This window comes from Thalassophryne amazonica, chromosome 6 (genome assembly GCF_902500255.1).
Source record: "Thalassophryne amazonica chromosome 6, fThaAma1.1, whole genome shotgun sequence".
NCBI lineage: Eukaryota > Metazoa > Chordata > Actinopteri > Batrachoidiformes > Batrachoididae > Thalassophryne > Thalassophryne amazonica.
Window position 1 is genome coordinate 76,886,298 of NC_047108.1, and position 19,291 is coordinate 76,905,588.

Here is a 19,291-nt window from a genome sequence, read left to right on the forward strand (position 1 = left end):
CCCAGTATCAGTCTTGCTGTTGTGCAGTTACTTTAAAAGCTGTAAAACTCTCTGTCCTCCTGAAGAAATCAGTATTTTAAGGTGCTCTCAAAGTCAGTGTCATTTGATTTAACACACCTACTGCTCCATTCAGTGAAAGCACAACTGAAAAGCTTTTTAACACTTTCTCCGCAAATATATTGACACTTTTTCTCCTCCTGCTCCATCTCTCCTCCTTAATCTGTTCTTTTTAGCTCCCGCAAGCCCAAAAGGTAAAAAAAAAATTTAAAAAACCAACAAAAACTCAGATTTGAGGTCATCACTGCATTGTGTTGAGGCCTGATATGTGTTCATATGCATGTACCGTTTGGTCTCTCTTGCGTGTAATGTGAAGGCACCCTTAATACACTCATGTCCACACTGACCACATGTCGCTGCTCACCGTTGTGATTTGAACCGTGCATTGTGGTTGTTCACGGCCCAGTCATTTACTCACTTTTGCATGTCTGCTCATTCACATGCACTCACACGTGCTCATCATTTCAAATGACGTCCTCACTGGTGATGCTGTGTTGACTGTGCTTTGCCTCAAGGCCAGTGGTGTGTGACCACGTGTGTAAATGCCGCAGCTCTTCCTTGCTACTACTTTTGTTTGTGGGATTTGTGGTGTGAAAATAAGATTGCTCGTGTTATTTGTTTAGCTAGAAATCTCCAGAATAAGCTGTTTGTCATCTTCGGGTAAAAACCCAATAGCGTATAGTGGCTGGCAGACTGATCTGTTCTGATGCCTTTGTGCTGCTTTCACTGATTTCAGAAATCACGTGTATTGAAATAAGGGTGCTCACTAAACAGTTTTATAATGGTAACAATAAGGACGGCAGGAACAGAAGCGTGCGCCGCGGTCCATCAACATGAGCTGAACAGAGAGCAAGCTCATTCGACAGCTGGCAGCCCGTATGTCTCACACAGTGCTATTAGTGTGAACGACCCGAGCTGACTGACATCGAAGCAGCTCAACAGACAACACAAATTGATATTATGTTGTCAGACATGGTAATGGAGATCAGCAGTGATCACCGTAGCACAGACCACATATATATTGCACACAACAGTTCACAGTGAGAGCGCGGTGACCGCATCTGTGCCTTATGTTCCTTCTCCTCTACGCTTGTCTGAGTACAACTCATAAAAATCTGTCCCATCTCTTTCTTTACCATCTTTTTTCCACTTTGTGTCTCCTGTCCAGCTCTTTCTTGCTTCATCCATCATCCTCCGGTCCATTTGGCTTTGTTTCTCCACTGTGTGAGATGATGTGACAGTGCAGCTCAGTGTAGGGATGAGTGTGAAGGATTTGAAGAAAACATCGGGGAGAGCATTCAGGCTCTAAGAACTAAGCGTGATTCTTTGATTTGTATGGAATGCATCAGTGCATTGCACTTAGTAAAGCTGGGAATAATGCGGCTTTGAAAGGTGCCCGATTTTTTGGGGTCCATTCCTTTCTTTCTTTTTCTTTTCTCTCCTTTCCTAATTAGACCTTCACTGTAAAGCTGAATGAATGAATAAGTTTATTCAGCATGCACATGAACAAAGTACCAACATAAAAATCTCTTACTAACATAACAAATCCAAAAAAAAGCAAAAGAAAATACAACAGTAACTCAAACGATTTCCCAAATTGGGTGCGGCTGAAAGGGCATGGGCTGAAGCAAAAGCTTATAAACGCCCACCCCGTACACCAGTTACTATACACATTTAAATACACTCAAAACGAGGTAACAATCAGAAAATAACGTAACAGAACAGAACAATCAAATATATGATGTGCAAGTTAGAGCCCGACCGATATATCGGCTGGCCAATATTATCGGCCGATATAAGCCCTTTTCAAAGTACTCACTATCGGCCAAAATTTTGCCGATAGAACGCCAATAATTTCTCATAAACAGAACAGTTACTGAAATAATGTTTGTGTCGGCAATGTAAAATGTCCTTGCACCGTTTGTCCAGTAGATGGAGCTCTGACTCCATTCAACTGAGAGCTGCTTACACCCCTGCTTAAATATGTTCATGACTGGCCCCCTTAGTTCGCTGTCACACTGCATTGATCGGCTGACAAAAGCATACAAGTAAGTTTATAAGGACGTTGTTTGTAATAACTTTGCGATTACATTCACCCCACATTTCTCCCGTTTCAGTTCAAATCAGTTTGATTAACTCAGTTTATGAAGTAATGTGTCAAATGTGCTTCAATGCGTCGGTCACGCTTTTTATTAAGCCCACGTTGTGTAGACCTTATTTCTAGCGCTGAAAAACTTTTGTTTACTGCTAGGAGGTTGAAACATTCAGATTCACTGGTCGTCCGGAAGGGTTCTGGGAATTACTGCCGTTTGCCATTAACCCTCTGGGGCCGGCGCCGTTGTATACTATGGCTGGGACCAGGCTTTACTAATTTGTAAATAACTTTTTAATGATATGAGATAGAAACTTACTCTCTTTTCTTGCTGAAAAGTTAACTCCGTGGACTTTTGATCCACCGTTGGCCATCTTGGTACTCCTCATAGAAGATGTGTGATGACATGTGCAATGTGAGTGTCCAATCTGAATTCCATCACATGCTTTTCCAAAATCCAATCGTAGGGCAGATTTACCTCACATGATATGGCATGTAAGGAGTGATATCTTACTAGTTGGCCCGTTTGAATAGCCCCCTAACTACTCCAATTGCATTTTTGCATTTTTTGAACTTGAAAATTCTTCTCTGTTATAAAGTTGATCAATATGAGGACAAAGCTTTAGCTTTTAGCTCATACCTTTTTTGTTAAGGGTCCAAAAAAGAACATTTTATTCATTTTTAAAATAATAATAATAATATCGGCTGATTTATCGGCTATCAGCAAATCAGCCAATTTATTGATTATTAGCATTTTTTCATCCAAATATCGTTATTGGCATCGGCCTCAAAAAATCCATATCAGTCGGGCTCTAGTGCAAGTAAAAAAAAAGAACCACAAAAACAATTAGCCTAATATAACATACTATAGTAAGAAATTGCATTGTTTTATAGAGCCTTCTAACACCTACCAATGAACCACATGATTTAATACTATCAGCACATTTATTCCATATTCTAACACCTTTTACAGAAATACAATGACTTTTAACAGTAGTCTGAATCTTTCTTCTTTCAAATCTCAGTGTTCCTCGCAAATGATAACTGGACTCCCTCATTTTAAACAACTCCTGAACGTGTAGAGGCAAAAGATTATTTTTAACTTTGTACATGATCTGTATCGTAAAATAATCCACCAAATCTTGAAATTTCAAAATACCCAGACAAGCAAACAATTGGTTTCTTGGTTCGTAATATGTTTTTTTACTTAAAATTCTTATAGCACTCGTTTGTAACAGAAAAACTGGATTTGTTTTTGTTTTATGTGTTTCCCCAAACCTCAATACAATAGGTCATATAAAAATGCCAAGAAATTAAGAAATAATTTATAACTTTTGTGATGAATAGTACCCTTATTAGATAAATTTAATTTAATTTCTGTTAAATTTGTTTATGCAGAGAAGGTAGTTGAGTGGATATGTAGCTGGCCTGCCTATGCAGACCTACCTGTCTGTGTCCTTGGTCAAGACACTCAAGCTGGACTGCCTCAGTCCACCCATCTGTAAAATGGGTACGGCTCTTGGTGCTGGGAAACAACCTGTGTTGGACTGGTGTCCCATCCAGGTGGAGGAATAGACGCTCATCCACTTCACTCTATGGAATCCAGAGATGAGCACGCTGCCAGCGGACCTCATGGCCTCTATAGGACTTACTTCAATATATTTTTTTTGTCATATCACATCATAAGTCATCTCAATGTGTTACACTACACATTCTCACTCCCAGTTCTTCACATTTTTACACTTGGTCAGTGCCCATTTGTATTATGATGTGACGAGGTAGGGACCCCCATTGTGTCATTTAGTGACAGGTGGGGAGATGTTTTTTTTATTTTGTTTGGGGTTTTTTTGAAAGCTGTACCATTTCTCTCTGACAGAGCACAGAACTAACCACTTCACTTCCATGTCAACAGGGACCATTCATCTATGCTTTGGTTATGGTTATTGTTATGTTTAGGTTTAAGGCTAGGGTTATTATTTCCACTGTATTTATTCCCAGACATTGACCTTTGACTTTTGACCAAACTACATGAAAGTTAGATGACCAATAGAGATCTGTCAAAGTAATTTTACCATGTTTTGGTTGATTATGACCTTTGACCCAACCTCCAAAATCTAGTCACCTCGAGATATCTATTCCCAAGTCTGTAGCAGATCCGTCCACCTATGTTTGAGTTATCTTGTCTCCAGACACACATGCCAATGTGCAGGGTAAAAAAAGGTTTTTAGAGGATCCACTGGTCACAATGACTGACAGCTCAAAAGACACCCAAATTGTGAAGAGCAGAGTCTCAGTAAATGGACAGCAACTGTTCACTGAGAGATGCCAGATCACTCACTGAAGTGAACATTCCCCAGTTTTTGTCCACATGATGCTTCCTTAATTCTTTGGCACACACCGGATTCTCACAGTTCTCCTGTAGATCCCACATGTCCCAGTCCTGGAAAGATCTAGGAGGATCAGATGGATGGTGTTGTGAAAGTGTAGGAACACGGACCCACAACAGGGGGCGCAAATGAACGGACAATGGAGGAATCAAATAACACTGTTTTTACTGTTGTGAAAAAGGCACAACAAATACAACCGATTACAATATGGAGATCGAGTCTAATTACAACGGTGTCGTGTGGGCAGGCTCGACGATAGGAGACGTCTGTCCAAGTCGAACCGGAACCAACCCGATTTCCTCTGCCACCGAACCCCGGGAATACTGGAGCCGCCAAGTCCCGAATTCCCAGGTGGCCACTGCCTCCGCTCGTCGGATCCGGTACTGCTGGCAGGAAACAGAAACAGTCAGGTGTGGATGCGGCTGCACCCAGCAACACGGAGGGTGGAGAGTCCACCTCCACCTCTCGTCAACAACAATCAAGAAATGTAGGAAGGTGAGTACTTATCCAAACGCTGTCTGGTAGTCAGCTGTCCTACAGATAATCACAAGAACACAATTAAAGTCACACGTATGTGTAGGCTGAGTTTGTTACCTCTTTGGTAAGGCGATATCTCGGCAAATGAGGTGGAGATGCCGTCCTGCTGATATACCTCCTTATTGATTGGGATCAGCTGTCTCCAGTGATGGGTGACAGCTGTCATCCTGGCTGCTCCCGTAAGGCGGCAGCGCCCTCCGGTGCCTGGAGCCCGCACTCCAGGCAGGGCGCCCTCTAGTGGTGGTGGGCCAGCAGTACCTCCTCTTCAGCGGCCCACACAACAGGACCCCCCCCTCAACGGGCGCCTCCTGGCGCACGACCGGGTTTGTCAGGGTGGCGACGGTAGAAGTCGGCCAGGAGGGCCGGGTCCAGGATGAAGCCCTTCTTCACCCAGGAGCGTTCTTCGGGGCCGTACCCCTCCCAGTCCACCAGATACTGAAAACCCCGGCCCATCCGTCGGACGTTGAGGAGCCGGCGCACGGTCCAAGCCGGCTCTCCGTCGATGATCCGGGCAGGAGGTGGCGCCGGACCCGGAGTGCAGAGGGGTGAGGTGTGATGGGGTTTAATCCTGGAGACGTGGAATACTGGATGAATCCGCAGTGAGGCCAGAAGCTGGAGCCTCACTGCGGCGGGATTGATGACCTTGAGTATCTTGTACGGGCCGATATATCATTCTTGCAGTTTTGGGGAGTCCACTTGAAGGGGAATGTCCTTGGTGGACAACCACACTTCCTGCCCAGGACGATACGTGGGAGCCGGGGCCCGCCGCTGGTCTGCATGGTTCTTCGCCCTCGTCCGGGCCCTTAACAAAGCAGAACGGGCGGCACGCCACACCCGAGGGCACACCGACCTCCCCCTCAACCACCGGAAACAACGGGGGTTGATACCCCAAGCACACCTCGAAAGGGGAGAGGCCGGTGGCTGATGACACTTGGCTGTTGAGGGCGTACTCGATCCAGGCCAGGTGGGTACTCCAGGCCGTCGGGTGCACGGCTGTCACACAGCGTAGGGTCTGCTCCATCTCCTGGTTGGCCCGTTCTGCTTGTCCGTTGGTCTGGGGGTGATACCCGGACGAGAGACTGACCGTGGCCCCCAGTTCCCGGCAAAAGCTCCTCCAAACATGCAAGGAGAACTGGGGACCGCGATCGGAGACGATGTCTGATGGTATCCCATGCAGACGGACGACGTGGTGGACTAGGAGGTCCGCTGTCTCCTGGGCCGTTGGTAGCTTCGGGAGGGCCACGAAGTGGGCCGCCTTGGAGAATCGGTCCACTATCGTGAGGATGACGGTGTTTCCCTGGGACGGCGGGAGACCCGTGACAAAATCCAGGCCGATGTGAGACCAGGGGCGATGAGGCACGGGCAGCGGCTGTAGCAATCCCGATGTCTTGCGGTGGTCGGCCTTGCCCCTGGCGCAGGTGGTACAGGCCTGGATGTAACCCCGGACGTCGGCCTCCAGGGACGCCCACCAGAAGCGCTGCCGGACGACTGCCACGGTTCTTCGCACCCCAGGATGACAGGAGAGCTTAGAACCGTGACAGAAGTCCAGAACTGCAGCCCTGGCTTCTGGTGGGACGTAGAGTTTGTTCTTCGGTCCGGTTCCGGGGTCCGGGTCTCGTGTCAGGGCCTCCCGGACGGTCTTCTCCACGTCCCAGGTGAGGGCGGCCACGATAGCGGACTCCGGGATGATGGGATCCGGGGGATCCGACGACTCCGTTTTGACCTCATCTTCATGTACCCGGGACAAAGCATCCGATCTTTGATTTTTGGTCCCGGGACGGTAGGTGATCCGGAAGTCAAAACGGCCGAAGAACAGTGACCAGCGGGCTTGCCTGGGATTCAGCCGCTTGGCGGTCCTGATATACTCCAGGTTCCGGTGGTCAGTGAAAACCGTGAATGGCACGGACGTTCCCTCCAACAGATGTCTCCACTCCTCAAGAGCCTCTTTCACCGCAAGGAGCTCTCGATTGACGACGTCATAGTTCCGTTCGGCTGGGGTCAACCTGCGGGAAAAATAGGCACACGGGTGAAGGACCTTATCGGTCTTCCCGCTCTGGGACAGCACGGCTCCTATCCCTGAGTCCGAGGCGTCCACTTCAACCACTAACTGGCGACTAGGATCGGGCTGCACCAGAACAGGTGCAGACGAGAAGCGCCGTTTCAACTCCTTGAACGCGGCATCGCAACGATCCGACCAGGTGAAGGGGACTTTTGGTGAGGTCAGGGCTGTCAGGGGGCTAACTACCTGACTGTAGCCCTTAATGAACCTCCTGTAGAAATTAGCAAAGCCTAGGAACTGTTGCAACTTCCTACGGCTTGTGGGTTGGGGCCAGTCTCTCACCGCCGCAACCTTGGCCGGATCAGGAGCGACGGAGTTGGAGGAGATGATGAACCCCAGGAAGGACAAAGACGTGCGGTGGAACTCACACTTCTCGCCCTTCACAAACAGCCGGTTCTCCAACAACCGCTGCAGGACCTGACGTACATGCCGGACATGAGTCTCAGGATCCGGAGAAAAGATGAGTATATCGTCTAGATATACGAAGACGAACCGGTGCAGGAAATCCCGCAAGACATCATTAACTAATGCTTGGAACGTCGCGGGGGCGTTTGTGAGGCCGAACGGCATGACCAGGTACTCAAAGTGACCTAAGGGGGTGTTAAATGCCGTCTTCCACTCGTCTCCCTTCCGGATCCGAACCAGGTGATACGCATTTCTAAGATCGAGCTTGGTGAAGATTTGGGCTCCATGCAGGGGTGTGAACACCGAATCCAACAGGGGCAACGGGTATCGGTTGCGAACCGTGATCTCGTTCAGCCCCCTATAATCAATGCATGGACGAAGTCCGCCGTCTTTTTTACCCACAAAAAAGAAACCTGCGCCCATCGGGGAGGTGGAATTCCGGATCAACCCGGCAGCTAATGAGTCCCGGATGTAGGTCTCCATTGATTCGCGCTCAGGCCGTGAGAGGTTGTACAGCCTACTGGACGGGAACTCACTGCCCGGAACCAAATCAATGGCACAATCATATGGACGGTGGGGGGGGAAGTGTGAGAGCCAGATCCTTGCTGAACACGTCGACAAGGTCGTGGTACTCCACCGGCACCGTCCCCAGATTGGGCGGGACTCTGACCTCCTCCTGAGCTTGGGAGCCGGGAGGAACCGAGGAACCTAGACACACCCGATGGCAGGTCTCGCTCCACTGAACCACTACCCCGGACGGCCAATCAATCCGGGGATTGTGCTTCAACATCCAGGGAAATCCTAAAACCACACGGGAGGTGGCCTGAGTCACAAAAAACTCGATCACCTCCCGGTGATTTCCTGACACCACCAGAGTTACAGGTGGTGTCTTATGCGTGATCACAGGGAGTAGGGAGCCATCTAGTGCCCGAACCTGTACGGGCGAGGTAAGCGCCACCAGAGGGAGCCCTATCTCCCTGGCCCATCTGCTGTCCAGCAGATTCCCCTCAGAGCCCGTGTCCACCAGTGCTGGGGCCTTCAGGGTTGAGTCCTCATAAAGGATCGTAACTGGGAGTCGTGTGGCAATGTGGGTGTGTCCCACGTGAATGTCTCGGCCCACCCCTAGCCCAGTTTCTAGGGGCGGGCGTTGGAGTTTAACCGCTCGGGGCAGTCTCTCATATGGTGCTCTATTGCACCACAAACAAAACAAGCTCCGTGGGCCCGTCTCCTCTGTGCATCTGGTGCCCTAAATGTTGCCCTACTCGTGTCCATAGCTTCGTCAGTAGGGGGAGCTGTGGCCCCACGGAGCGCAGGGGCCGTGGAGCGTGGGGAAGGCGGAGCGCGGTCGGAACCGGAAGGGAGAGGGACGGCGCGTGCCCGGCCACGCTCTTCGTCTCGTTACCGCCGACGTTCTTCTAACCGGTTGTCTAACCGTATGACAAGATCGATGAGCCCATCTAAATCCCGCGGTTCGTCCTTAGCCACCAGGTGCTCCTTAAGAACCAAAGACAGTCCGTTTACAAAGGCGGCGCGGAGGGCAGTGCTATTCCAGCCGGACCTCGCAGCCGCAATGCGGAAGTCGACTGCATAGGCAGCTGCGCTCCGACGCCCCTGTCTCATTGACAGTAGCACGGTTGAAGCGGTTTCGCCTCTATTAGGGTGATCGAACACGGTTCTGAGCTCCCTTACAAACCCATCATATGTCAGAAGGAGCCGTGAATTCTGCTCCCAGAGCGCTGTAGCCCAAGCGTGTGCCTCACCGCGAAGCAGGTTTATTACATAAGCTACTTTACTAGCATCAGTCGCGTACATGACGGGACGCTGTGCGAAGACGAGCGAGCACTGCATAAGAAAATCCGCGCACATCTCCACACAGCCTCCGTACGGCTCTGGGGGGCTTATGTATGCTTCGGGGAAGGTGGGAGGGGTCGTTGAACAACCAGTGGAACATCTATGTTACGTACAGGGTCTACGGGAGGGAGAGCCGCAGCGGCGCCCGGAGGGCGCGCTTCCACCTGCGCGGCGAGAGCCTCCACCCTGCGGTTCAGGAGGACGTTCTGCTCGGTCATTAAATCTAACCGAGTCGTGAAAGCGGTGAGGATCCGCTGCAACTCACCGATTACCCCTCCTGCGGACGCCTGCGCGTCCTGTTCTTCCATTGGCCGTTCAACAGCCGGTTGACGCCCCTCGGGATCCATGACGTTGGCCGAGATATCCTGTTGTGAAAGTGTAGGAACACGGACCCACAACAGGGGGCGCAAATGAACGGACAATGGAGGAATCAAATAACACTGTTTTTACTGTTGTGAAAAAGGCACAACAAATACAACCGATTACAATATGGAGATCGAGTCTAATTACAACGGTGTCGTGTGGGCAGGCTCGACGATAGGAGACGTCTGTCCAAGTCGAACCGGAACCAACCCGATTTCCTCTGCCACCGAACCCCGGGAATACTGGAGCCGCCAAGTCCCGAATTCCCAGGTGGCCACTGCCTCCGCTCGTCGGATCCGGTACTGCTGGCAGGAAACAGAAACAGTCAGGTGTGGATGCGGCTGCACCCAGCAACACGGAGGGTGGAGAGTCCACCTCCACCTCTCGTCAACAACAATCAAGAAATGTAGGAAGGTGAGTACTTATCCAAACGCTGTCTGGTAGTCAGCTGTCCTACAGATAATCACAAGAACACAATTAAAGTCACACGTATGTGTAGGCTGAGTTTGTTACCTCTTTGGTAAGGCGATATCTCGGCAAATGAGGTGGAGATGCCGTCCTGCTGATATACCTCCTTATTGATTGGGATCAGCTGTCTCCAGTGATGGGTGACAGCTGTCATCCTGGCTGCTCCCGTAAGGCGGCAGCGCCCTCCGGTGCCTGGAGCCCGCACTCCAGGCAGGGCGCCCTCTAGTGGTGGTGGGCCAGCAGTACCTCCTCTTCAGCGGCCCACACAACAGATGGCTGGTGGATGGACAAAATTACCTGTGAAGCTTCAAGATGTTACAACAACACACAGCAGAAGAACCCCAATCCACGTGGCTTCCTCCTTTGTGGTCTGCGTCTTCATTAGTATGTTGTCTCAAACAGACAACAAAGCAGAAATCATTCAGCCAGAATAAAAGTTCACTCTGACACCAATAGTGAACTACCAGGCAAAATGCTCGTGTGTTCACCAGCAACAGAGTCCCATACTTCACTGACATTCCAAGAGAATTTGATAATTTGTAATAAGATTGAGACTTTCTGCACCAGTAATGGAAGTAATTGAAGTGAAAAAGGCAATTATTCAATACAATTAAGCCTATGTTAATTAAAAGATGGTGAGAACAGATGAGATTTTAATCTGGATTTAAATAACTCCACAGAATCAGACTGTTTTATCTCAGCCAGCTATCTATTCCACAGAATAGGTGTACAATAAGAAAAAGCTCTGTGACTTGCCGACTTATTCTATTACCTTTGGGACACACAGTATTCCTGCATCTCGCAGATCATAGGTCAGTAGATACAGTTTAATTAGATCCAGCAGAGGGCACAAGTCCATGTAGGATTTTTTTATATTAATACGAGTAACAAAACTTTAAAATTTGATTTGATCTCCCCAACCATAACACCATGCCCTCCTGAGAGGAGACAGGGATGGAAGGCTTGGGTGGATCTCATCCCATCTCACTGGTGGGAGTCACCAAAGTATAGAAAAAGGTACATTGCTAGGAGTGGATGAGATTTGCGAAGAGATGCTGAAGTTTGTGGATGTTGTTATTAACGCTGATGAAAAATACAGCCAAATATCTATTAATTTCAGCAGTCATTTCGCTGCATCCACAGTGCTTTGATTCTGGTATTCTCTCACACAAACATCTTCTATGGTGTAACTTATTTTTATCATGCTTTGACAGTGTGTTAATGGGCTTATTATTATTATTATTATTTGGTCTTACTGGCAGCCACTTGACAGCAGCATGACATTAAAAGCTCCTGCTGCTTTGTGGATCAATTAAAGTTTGAGTCAAGTTCAGACCGAGCTTTCAACAGAAGGCATTGGATGTCAGAACATGAGATCTACTCCAAAGATTTTGACTCCTGTCGACATAACAAAAGCCGGACATTACCCCACCTCCATATATATTTTTTGCACTGCACATATTTTGTTTCTCAAAATGCTTGGTGCCATTAAAAGCCTTTTCAGTAACTTCTGCTTAAATCTAAACATGTGAGCTGCTAAAGGCAAAGTGTCAAAAGTATAAAACTTTGTGATTCTTAACATGGACTGTGTAACGTTTTGCCAGGCATCAGCTTGATAAATTTGCTGTTGCACTGCACCTGAATGAGGGATACTAATTTGCGCCCTGTGGACCACGTTTGACCCAGCCTCATTTTGTGTGGACATGGTTTACCAGGGTGTCTGGACTTAAATTTTGAAGAAAAAAATTTAAAACTGTCAGTGATGACTGGGTGGATTCTGAATATAAACATCAATCAATCAATCAATCAATTTTTTTTATATAGCGCCAAATCACAACAAACAGTTGCCCCAAGGCGCTTTATATTGTAAGGCAAGGCCATACAATAATTATGTAAAACCCCAACGGTCAAAACGACCCCCTGTGAGCAAGCACTTGGCTACAGTGGGAAGGAAAAACTCCCTTTTAACAGGAAGAAACCTCCAGCAGAACCAGGCTCAGGGAGGGGCAGTCTTCTGCTGGGACTGGTTGGGGCTGAGGGAGAGAACCAGGAAAAAGACATGCTGTGGAGGGGAGCAGAGATCGATCACTAATGATTAAATGCAGAGTGGTGCATACAGAGCAAAAAGAGAAAGAAACAGTGCATCATGGGAACCCCCCAGCAGTCTACGTCTATAGCAGCATAACTAAGGGATGGTTCAGGGTCACCTGATCCAGCCCTAACTATAAGCTTTAGCAAAAAGGAAAGTTTTAAGCCTAATCTTAAAAGTAGAGAGGGTGTCTGTCTCCCATGCAGATTAAATTTTGCTTATGCCCAAATATGTTGTTTGTACCGATGCAGTTGATAGTGTAGATCAGTGGTTTGAGATGCTCTCCCCCCAGGAAGGCACCAGAGTTCTTCGGGGGAACCGGTTCTTTTTGTAGGGGGAACTGGTTCTTTTCGAGAATTGTTAAGAAATTATTCAATCCAACGACATCTGTCGGGTGAATCATTAAGCCTTTTTGCTTAATCGGTCCTTCAGAGTGGCCGTTGTTTTTGAGGGTGTTTTATCGGGAAGATGTTAATTTCTTTACATTGATTACAGACCCTGCAGCGGGTCTGTAATCAACAGCAGCTGTTCTTTAAGCTTGAAGCAACGAAGCAGTGCTCCGACCCACTGCTTCATTTGTTCATTGCTTTTCTGCTTTTCAGAAGCAGCAAGTTTGCTTCTTAACCTCTCTCAAAGCCATTTAAAAATGTCAATCATGAGTCACTTTGTACAGATTAAAGTCACTAACTGGGCCTGTGTTCTGTTCACACAGCTTCAAATGCTGTGCCACTCTCTGCCAAGTCAAATTAGAAAGATAGTCCAGTCGGAATTAATAACTTCAAAGCGAATTACCATTTTAAATCAAATGACGCCTCTTTCCAAACGTAACACAGACAACAAACTACAACAGACTAAAACTTTTTTCTTCCCAAAATGAGACGTCCTGCGTTCTTTATGAATTACATTGTTCTTGACTTGTAGCGCAGCCAGCTGCAAGAGTTCAGCTCAGAGGTATGAAGTGACATTCATACCATTAATGTCTGAAAGGAAATGCTTTTGAGAAAAGCTACAGATTTTGTTGATTTTTATTTATGTCCAGAGATCAAAGATCCAGTGACCAATTTCATATTTATATACTTTAAGACTCAATAAAATGTTATTGACATAGGAAACCTGTAATGCCTACTTTCAGTACACAGAAAATTCACTGGAGGTATTGATAAGGGAATCGATAAGGAATCAAATCGATAAGCAGAATTGATAATGGCATCGATATCGATAAAATCTTATCAATACCCACCCCTGAAGTTGAATTAATATTATTTATGTTAAAATGTGTTAGTTATGCCAAAGATGTTTAAAAACACAGATGTTTAAATGTTTTTTTAAAAAACGATGTTTAAAATATGACAAAAGGTAAAAATAGAAGAATATAAAGTTCTTTAAAAACACATTTAAAATGTTTGAAAAGGGTTTGAAAGAATAGAAAGTTCTTTAAAAACATGCTTAAAATGTTTACAAAGGCTGTAAAATGTGTAAATGCATAGACAGATCCTTAAAAACACAAAAATACTTTTAAAATATGTTTAAGATGTGTAAAAGAATGAAAAGAAACACATGAAGATATTGAAATTGTGTGTATGTGTCGGTGGGAGTGGGGGGCAGTTATTCATTTGATCTCTGAGGGGGAGCTCACTCTCCCACACTTTGAAAACCCCTGGTGTAAAGGTTAGTGAAGCCGAAATGGAGTGATTATTGTTTTTGGATATTATTGTATCTGAAAAATACTTCTGTGGAAAAAAAAAATTCCCCACCAATGATCAACCTTTGTAAGACTGTAGTAGGACATCACATTCATGTAGTAGGATATCACATTCACATCAAATTTTGCTGTTTCCACACAGCACACCTCATGATTTGAGGGTTGGCGTTCAATGAATACCACTGGGACGGAAAGAGTTTTAGTGGAAACACTGCACCTCCATTGCACAATTGTAAATCAGAAGTGTTCATGTTGGTTAACTGAGAGTTCTGTACATGGATAATTCCAAAAACACCAGTTCTACTTATCAGAGGCTATGTTTTACTCCTCTCACAGGAATTTCAGAGATTTTTGCTCTGGCACCTGCACACATTACATCATTATATTTGGTCTGTAAAAGGGATAAAAGGGTCACCTAGTCCAGCAGCATGTAATTTTTCACAGCAACCTGGATTATGAGGTGTCCTATGAGACACCAAGCAGAGTGCAGAGTGTGTGAGTGTTCAGTCCCATGTATCTCATCCCTCTCAAGGCTTTGTGTGGGATACAATATTTGTGCAGGTGACTATTATAAAATAGTGTCACTGGGGGAATGACTGCATTGGAGGCCAGTGAGTTTCTTTTTTACTATCTGACCCACAGCGGGATAAATAACTTAATATAAGCAAACACAGAACCAGTCCACCATTCCAACTGCAATATAATATCTCCTTTAAAGAATATGCAAACTGTAATTAGTTTAAAGAAGCATATTTGTGAACTATTACTGTGCATTGCAGGGAGTATTTCTGTATTTATTAGACTGATGTACATTGTATCATATGCAGAGGTGTTGATTTCAGTTGTGTGTCTGTATCTATGGACAAAACTTGTAGGAAGGTTTAAGTGTCAGCCAAGGATGAATGATTAAATAATAGTTTAATTTTGTTAAATGCATATATATATATATATATATATATATATATATATATATATATAGATGGATAGATAGATAGATAGATAGATAGATAGATAGATAGATAGATAGATAGATAGATAGATAGATAGATAGATAGATAGATAGATAGATAGATACAGTGGTTTGCAAAAGTATTCAGCCCTTTGGTATTTCACACATTTTAATTTGTTTATGGCATTTCAAATACAAAAAGTAAATCAGGCTTCTCAAGCATTTCTAAAATTATCTACCTTAGACTCAAACTGAAAGTGAATCTGTACAACTTGATATAAATTCATTACAATTAGAAAAGCCAAGATGATGGGTTGCATAAGTAACCAGCCCCTTTGGTATAATACCTGTAAATAATCAGTTCAATTGCCAGTCAGGGGATGGATACAAGAACATTTCCAAGTCACTGAATATGTCTAGGACTTTATTTACATAAGTTATGAAGAAATACAAGCAGTATGGCACTCTGTGGTAAATCCAATACATGTTTTGCATTTTGTATCCCCAGTTATACAGCTTCCTGATGAAGTAGGACAGAGGCGGTTTTCTTTCACCAAAACATTAAATCTAGGCTTGCATCTAAGATGTACCTTCTGGCAAATTGTAGCTGAACTTTCAGGTCTTCTTTTTAATAAAATCCTCCTCTGTACGACTTCATCATGAAGCTGTATAACTGGGGATACAAAATGCAAAACATGCACTCTACACAATTTCTCCAAGCCTGTAACTTCTTCTGGGTTGTCTGGGTGTCTTGGTGGCTTTCCTCACTCTTCTCCTTCTTGCACAGTCACTCAGTTTTTGAGAACTGTCTACTCCATGCAGATTTACCAGAGTGCCATAATGTTTGTATTTCTTCATAACTGATGTAAATAAAGTTCAAGACATATTCAGTGACTTGGAAATGTTCACGTATCCATCCACTGACTTGGCTGAAGAAAACTGGCAATTAAACTGATTATTTACAGGTATTATACCAAAGGGGCTGACTACAAATGCAACCCATCATCTTGGATTTTATATTTTTAATTAATTTATATCAAGTTGTAGAGATTTACTTTCAGTTTGAGTCTATGGAAGATAATTTTAGAAATTATTACATTAAGAAGCTTGATTTACTTTTTGTATGTGAATTGCCATAAACAAATTAAAATGTGTGAAATACCAAGGGGCTGAATATTTTTGCAAGCTACTGTATGTATATATATATATATATATATATATATATATATATATATATATATATATATATATATATACACACACACACAGTGCTCAAACGTTTACATACCCTGGCAGATTTTTTTTTTTTTTTTTTTTTTTTTTTTGCCATTTTGCACAGAATATGAATAACACAAAAACTTTTTTTTTTCACTCATGGTTCATGGATGGGTGAAGCCCACAACAGCTGTGTTTACTCTTATTAAGTCATAATGACAACAGAAACAACCCAAATGACCCTGATCAGAAGTTTACATACACCTGTTCTTAATACCATGTGTTGCCCCCTTTAACATCAGTGACAGCTTGCAGTTTTTTTGTGGTCTATAAGTCTATAACTTCTTCTGTGTTGTCTGAGTGTCTTGGTGGCTTTCATCACTCTTCTCCTTCTTCTCCTTCTTGCACAGTCACTGAGCCTAGAATTAATTGGTTTTCTTGCATGATAATCCTTCGCTGTTCCACTGCATTATATTGCTGTGACTGGTGGTGTAAATTACAAAGTTAGGCAATGCAGTTCTTTCAGTCACAGCTCCAGATGTTACTAACTTTTTCAGAGTTGTCATCAGTGTCTTGATGGCTTCCCTCATTAATCTTCTTCTTGTATGCCCACTCAATTCTTGAGTTTTTGCCACGGAGTGCCAGATTTACCAAAGAGCACCACACTGCTTGTATTTCTTATTGATTGTTAATAAAATCCAAGACCTAGTCAGTGATGTAGAAATATTTGTGTATTCATCCCCTAACTCATCTAAATGAAAGAGGCTGAAAAAGTGATGATTTTTATTAACAATAATCTTCATGATCAACCCAGTGAAACCTCACTCACAACTCATCACACGTGTTGGACACACCTGTGTTGCAGGGACTGGCAGGTCACAGCCATTTAGCAGGTATGAGTACAGGCGTGGTACTGGTCACGTACAGGCTGCATGGCTGTCGTGCGTGAGGCATGGGGACTATTGTGCCATAAGCCTGTGCCAAGAATATGTGTGTGAGTGCATGTGACTTGCAAATTAACACTCCCCTAAGCCAGAAGTATGGGCTGCCCCTGTGATGCACTTCTGACTAGCCTGTGATGCAAGCCAGGAATACGTATTAAAGGAGGTTCACTACTACCACCTCTACTGCCTCGCGTTCCGATGAACCTGTATTAGCGCAGCCAATATTTTTTTGTACCTCTCCTCAGCTTTTATCATCTTCCTGTGGAAGTCCAAGACCCTCAGATATTGCAGCGGTATGGCAAGAACCATGCGTACATGCCGTGCGTACTTTTCTGGCACAGCTTTATTCATGAAAATCATTCACTATTATGACAATAAAAATAGTTTGTGTGGACATGACAGATCCTTTTCATACAAGCCTCGAGGCTGCGCCGCTGGCCAAGGTTCTGAAAGAGTGACAACGCCCACTGTGCGGTTTGTGCTGCATTACAGCACAGTGGTCTGGCACTCAATACTATGGAGGTCACATCTGACCACATCTGCTCTCTTTTTTTTTTTAATAAAAACTTTTGTGTCAGATTATCTCAAGCAGGGGATTCTGGTGGGTACTATGGAATATGTATGTAATCCTGGCGGTGCCTTCTTCTTCCCTTCTCCAATGCTACATGCTACTTTTTCTCCCCAATATATATACCCACAGTCTTACCACTTGTGTGGGAGAGGAGAGTGAGATGTACTTCTGTCTTGTGGCCTGCACATATAGCAGGTATGGAGTACTTGTTTAGCACTTCTGATGCACGGCTGTAATGACTGTGCATCTTACTGTCATCGCAAAGCCCCCTACAAGCTGTGCTCCTGACTTGGGTCAGGCGTATGACAGCATTACAGACCCCATATGTGCTGTTTGCATTTTTGATTTTTCACAGAACCCATATGATTTGCTTGTGCCTGTTAACCCTCTGGGGCCGTCGCCGTCGTGTACGACGGCTAAGACCAAGCTTTACTAAATTATAAATAACTTTTTAATGATATGAGATAGAAACTTACTTTTTTTTTCTGAGAAGTTAACTCTGCAGACATTCGACCAGCCATCAGCCATCTTTGTACTCCTCATAGAAGCTGTGTGATGACATGTGCAGTGTGAGTGTCCAATCGGAATTGGTTCACCGTCACATGGCTTTCCAAAATCCAATCGTAGGGCAGATTTACCTCACGTGAAAAGCCAAAGATCATTTTCAGGAGTGATATGTTACTAGTTGGCCCGTTTGAATAGCCCCCTGGGTGCTCCAATGAGTACATACTATTAGTACATACTCAGTGCACCCTGCGCCATTACTCACAGTGATCAGTGAAAGCAGACGGAACAGACGGAGAGCCTCTGATGACAATCTCATGTGCTCAAACAAAGAGTGTGTAACTGTCAGGATTGCTCCACTAAGTTGCATGTGAATGTTACTGGATAACTCTGTTGCTTTCTCAGCATAAAGCACTTGTTTACCATATCAATGGGGCAAGGGGGAGGGCCACTCCTCAGACTGTAAGGAACCAAAGTGCACCAAAGTGTGAATGAAAACTGCTTTAGGAGCAGCACAGAACAGTCCAAAACAGAGTAGAAGTAGACGTTTGTGATGTAACCTTTGTGTAATAGCAGACAGAAATTGCTTTGAGATGAAGACAAAAAACGCATAGACCATTTTGTATATATTGTTCAAAATGTGCATTTGTGTTTATTGTTTGAACCTTTTTGTTGTACAGTCATTCACACAAGACCTCAAATTACCTTTATAAAGTGTCAAGACTGTTGTTTATTATAGTTTGTTGTGTGTTTTGAATAAATGTGTGAGGAAAATTATTTTCCGCTTTACTTTTTTCTTTATTTTTGTTTGTAAACCTTTATTACACTTATAAAACACAACAAAAGCATATATATTCTGAAAGCACAGGTTGTCCTGAAAAAAATAGACATAAAACTTGATTGTGGAATGCAGGGAGAGCTGTTAACAGCAATAATAAAACATTTATGCCAGGTGAGTGAACTGTCCAAAAAATGCCCTCGGACCAGAGGGCTAAAAAACCTCCACAGGCAGTCTGCAACCTTCTATGGCAATGAACACATGCACAAGACAAGTCTCAGGCATGGTTTTGCCTTTTTTCACCCCACAGACTGCCTGGT

At 44.8% G+C, this 19,291-nt stretch overlaps 1 protein-coding gene across 1 annotated transcript in view; it reads left to right on the forward strand.

Moving 5' to 3' along the window:
- The window catches only part of cacna2d3a (calcium channel, voltage-dependent, alpha 2/delta subunit 3a), a 629,699-nt gene that overhangs the window by 450,245 nt on the left and 160,163 nt on the right, over positions 1–19,291 (forward strand). Inside the window, exon 13 of the mRNA XM_034172543.1 lies at positions 234–251. Coding sequence (XP_034028434.1) covers positions 234–251 — 18 coding nt within the window. The remainder of the gene's footprint in view (positions 1–233; positions 252–19,291) is intronic.